This window comes from Echinops telfairi, unplaced genomic scaffold, assembly GCF_000313985.2.
Source record: "Echinops telfairi isolate 266 unplaced genomic scaffold, ASM31398v2 ScPeMD7_1;HRSCAF=3_0, whole genome shotgun sequence".
In the NCBI taxonomy this organism is placed as follows: domain Eukaryota; kingdom Metazoa; phylum Chordata; class Mammalia; order Afrosoricida; family Tenrecidae; genus Echinops; species Echinops telfairi.
This window is the reverse complement of record NW_022103896.1, coordinates 4089616-4094608: the sequence shown is the minus strand read 5'-3', so window position 1 is coordinate 4094608 and position 4993 is coordinate 4089616. Positions and strand designations below refer to the sequence as shown.

Sequence of the window (4993 nt, the reverse complement as noted above, 5' to 3'; positions counted from 1 at the left end):
CATCCCTGGCCCAGGAGCAAGGTCTGCATGAAGGCTGAGGATTGGAAAAATGGTGCACAGCAGGGCTGAACACTTCCCTTTCACAGAAGGAGTTAAAAAGGCCCTGGAAAGAGAAAGTGTCCCGGTTCCCTTCATTATGCGCTCATTGCTACATGCATACATTCATTCGCCAGCTAAGGGGCATTTCCACTGTGGTGGATGGCAGGGTCTGGGGTGCAGGAGGGCTAAGACGACCCCAGCTGCAGAGAGACCTGCAGGTCAGCTTGTACCGAAGGTTACATGGAATCAGTAGGCCAATGAGTGACAGAAAGAGGAGACTACAGAAGGAAGCAGACATGTGTAAAGGTACATGGATACATGTAGACACGTAAACATGCATGCACAAGTGCATGGATCTCATCCATCAGATTCCAAAGTACATGCTCTAGCAGTGCCTTCAATTACCTGGCAGCCAGCGAGGCATGCAAAAGGCGCAAGCGAGGTGGCAGCAGCTCTGACCTTACCCTTTCACCATCCAGCAGCAAGTGCGCTCGGAAGATCACGACATCATTGATGGGCACTTCTTCGTTCCTGTACAAGATCTGCAGGACCCGGCTCTGCACCGTGCCCTCATGGACGCAGGCGGAGTGCAGGCTGGAGCTCTCTGCAAGACAAGCATCAGAGGAGCCCATGAGTGCCGTGTGGTGTGTGTCTAGTTCAAGGGAAGGAACTGACCTGCATGCATTCCATGACCAGAGAGTAAAAGTTCAGATGAGTGAGACTCCACCCTATGATTTCCGTTCATAAACATGGCTGGCATCCCTCAAAGAACTTTGTTCAATCCCTCCCACAAGCCCCTGTGATCTTGGCTCATCCTTGGTCCTCTGGAGCAGTCTGGTTGGCAGCTGGCTAAGGACGGCTTCACAGACCTATTTCTTGGTCAACATGAAGAGTCAGAGCCAAGCCCTATGGATAAGAACAACATGAAGTTCTGGGCCTGACAACTGGGCACCTTGTCCTATGGGAAAGGCTGCGTTCTGGTGGTGATCTCGGTCCATGGTTGAGTAGCTGGAGCACCATATAGCTCTACACCAAAGAACCACAGAGTAACCCCAGGTTTCATTTCCTCTCCTTCCTGCCCCCCCCGCCTCCTTTCCTATCTTCCTTGTCCTCATTTTCTTCCTCTCTGCCCATCCGTTTTTCTTTTTATTCCTTCCTTCCTTTCTGCTACCTTCTAGTTCTATAAACAATTGCTACGTCTTCCTGACACCAGTGGGAAGTTATTGGGAAGTGTTTGCTTGGCCTCATGCCCTTTGACACATTCATTCTACTCTACATCCACTCAACTTATTTCAAGTTGAGCGGAATTTCAGAGAAACAAAGCCCATCCAATGATGGGAAGAGTCATTGTGCATCTGCCGAACAGGTTTATTTACCGTGGGAGACATGGGCGGACACCTGTAAAGGAGGCAACATGTACACGGTGCAGCTAGACAGCATATTAATATTCCACTGTAAGCAGTACTCAGATGCACCTATTGTGATTGCTTATAATCATGGCAACATGCTTCCCCACTGTGTATCATAATCTTCACAGCAAACCCCGAAGGCGAATTTCTTTCCACACGAAGAGGCCAAGATTCAAAGGAAAAGCAAGGGCCTTGGCATGTGCTATGTGGTGCGGCACTGCGTGATAGGAGTTCATCCTCATGGCTTCCCGCTGAACCGCCAAGAAAATGAAGTCTCAAAAGGCACATTAAGGAAACCCACCCATCCCCCAGCAAATGGAGACACCCTCTGACAATCAAGTACTACACTCTCGGCATCTCGGTGGGCAGTGCTTTGGAGTGGGGCTGCTAACCACTCGGTCAGCAGGTTGCCAAGCTTATCTCGGGCTGTGAAGAAGTCCCGCCTCAGTAACCCGCAGTGGTAGTTCTACTTTATCCTACAGGGTCACGATGAGTCGGAATCGATTCCGAGGAGCTGAGTTTGAGAGTGAGAGAACAGAGAGCCAAGAAACATTCATCTAGTCAACAAAGAGAAACCAACCAAGTGGTTTATGCCCTGTCTCCAGATGACTTGAAGCATCTCTGAGAGACAGAAGGGATCATTTTTGCCTTCCAATGCATGCGTGCGCACACACACACACACACACACACACACACCAGCAACAATAACAACCCTCACTGCCATCAAGTCAATTTTGGCTCATAGCACCTTCATGTTTCCAAAATTGTAAGCCCTTAGGGAACCAAACAGTCCCCTCTTTCTCCCGAGTAGCAGTTGGTGGCTTTGAACTGCTGACCTTATAGTTAGGAGCCCAAAGCACAACCACTATGCCACCAGGTCTTGCCAAACACTGCTTTTGTAGCTGCAGAGGCAAAAACAACTAAAACAAAATAAAATCCCCCTGAAAAATTGTTTGAGAGCAATGATGACCTATTAATTAGACAAGGGTGTGTCTCAGTCAAGCCATGTTTTTGTTTTTGTTTTGCTTTTTTCCTATTGCCTCGTATGTATGAGAAGGGTGGGTAAGGAATCAGGAAGACGGAGAAGAAGGGATGCCTTTAAAGATAGTGTTGGTGAAGAACATCAAATATGCGTGAACTGCCAGAGGAATGAGCACATCTCTCTGCCCCTGGTCGGCAGAACAGTGAGCCTTCAGCTCATGCACTTTGGACCTGTCACCAGGAGGAACCAGTCCTTGAGGAGGGACATCATGCTTGGTAAAGTATTGCTGATGTTATGTTCGTTCCTTACTGTCATGACTCAGTGGCTCTACGATTAGCGGCAGGAAAGACTGCCGAGTCCTGCACCATCCTCATAAGGATGGTCATGTTTCAGCCAATGTGCTGCATCATCTCATGGAGGGTCTTCCTGGCTAAGTAGAGGGTTAAATTTTAAAAAAGGAGGAAGACCCTCAATGAGCTGGGGTGCACCAATGGCGACACCAATTTGCTGAATCCTAGAAGCAATTGTGAAGATGGGGCTGGACCAATCATCTGCTGGACAGAGGGTGACTAAGAGTCTGTACTGTCTTGATGGCACCTCACAACAGAAACATGTCGCCCTGATGCTAGGAAGACCTACAGCATTTGAGCGGCTATAGTTTTTAAATAGAAGTGATCCTTAGATACCAAGATCATTCTGTTTCATTTGCTGTACTCCACCTTTCTTCCATCAGTGACAGGGCCCTGCTGATCTACAAAGCAGTCCAAGTACCTGGTGGAAGATGGATAGAACAAAGACTCTGAAGGTCGGAGCAACAACCAAGTGTCTGTTGCTGGGGAAACAGCTATCCAAACAGCTCCATCATTTGCCTTCTTGGACAATTCACGTAATCTCTTGCAATAGCAGCTTCCTCATTAGAAATGTGGGCACAGCCACGCTGACTAGCTGATGGCTGCAGACATATGAAGATAGATTATACTGGATCCTAAGACAAGACATTTCCTGGGCATCTAATATCCAGCATGATGACTTTTTAATTTTGTCTAGAGGGAAAGGCCTGAGAACATTTCCATCTGCCATGTTTTGTTTTGTTTTTAAATGGGAGATTAAGCTCTTCTGATTTTGAGCGGATTAGCAAATGAGGCCACAGGGCTCAGAGGCTCTTATGAAGGTCACCAAATGTCAAGATGCCCCCATTAAGCCCAGAATTCGGTCTTGTGAATGCCCTGTGGAACATTCAAGGCCATTTCCTCATCGTTGATAAGTAGAGCACAAAGCAGCCGTCTCTCTACAAGGGGAGATTCTCTAGTTAAAGACAACCTTTGGAAGTCTGGGCATCACTGAGATGTCCCTGTCTTCTCTGCACCTTCTCTTTTTCAACAAGGACATCCCACGCTGGGACACCTGGACAGGACCCCGCTCCCTCTGCCTGTTGTTCTGAAGGAAACACTATCTCCTTCCTTGGCCAACTTGATCCTGCAAGAGCAGAGCTGTCGCCCCCACACTCATTTTGCAGCACCCTCCCTAGCCAATGGGGACCCATCATCACGTGCGCTCTGCCCAGCTCAGCCTCCTTCATGCACCAGGGACTGCCCACCCATAAAGATCATGTTTCCTGAGGGACTCCTCCCTTTCTCGTGAAGAAGAACCACGTGTCTCCCTTGGGCTCGCCATACTGTTTGACAATCACATTTCTACCCAAGGAGTCCAGTGAGAAGCTATAGATGGGTGTCTGCTCCCAAACGCACCTTCTTCTACATCAGCAGTTCTCAACCTGTAGTTCGAGACCCCTTTCGGGACCAAACTACCCTTTTCCAGGGGTTGCCTGATTCATAACAGTAGCAAAATTACAGTTTTGAAGTAGTAATGAAAATAATTTTATGGCTGTTGGGGGGGAGGTCACCACAACATGAGGAACTGTACTAATGGGTCGCAGCATGAGGAAGGTTGACAAACACTGTTCCAGATGGATGCCAAGACTTCATCTTTTATACCTTGGACATGTTGTCAGGAGCAACACAACCCTGGAGAAGGACATCATAGTTGGTAAAGTGGAGGGACAGCGAAAAAGAGGAAGGATTGACACTATAGCGTTATCAATGGGCTCAAACTTAGGAACAATTGTGAGGACGGTGCAGGACTCATCGGTGTTTTGTTCTATTGTGCACAGGGTGGCTGTGGGTCCCAGTGGACCGAATGGCACATAACAACAAGGGCTCATTCTCCCCTTCCAATGCATGCACACACACACAAACACACACATACATACACACATACTTAAGCACACGTACACACACAATAGAAACAACAACCCTCACTGCTATCAAGTCAATTCTGACTCACAGCGCCCTGGAGGACATGATAGAACTGCCCGTTTCCAAATCTGTAACTCTTTAGGGGAGCAAACAGCCCCCTCTTTCTCCCAAGTTGCAGTTGGAGGCTTGAACTGCTGACCTTAAATTTAGCAGCCCAAAGCACAACCACTATGCCACCCAGGGCTCACCAAACACTGCCTTTGTAGCTTCAGAGGTGAAAACAACTAAAAAAAAAATCAAATTACAAA

General features: G+C 48.0%; 1 protein-coding gene across 1 annotated transcript in view; it reads right to left on the bottom strand.

Annotated features, from left to right (window-relative positions):
- The window catches only part of FAM135B (family with sequence similarity 135 member B), a 235072-nt gene that overhangs the window by 68104 nt on the left and 161975 nt on the right, over window positions 1–4993 (bottom strand). Inside the window, exon 4 of the mRNA XM_045286938.1 lies at window positions 504–643. Coding sequence (XP_045142873.1) covers window positions 504–643 — 140 coding nt within the window. The remainder of the gene's footprint in view (window positions 1–503; window positions 644–4993) is intronic.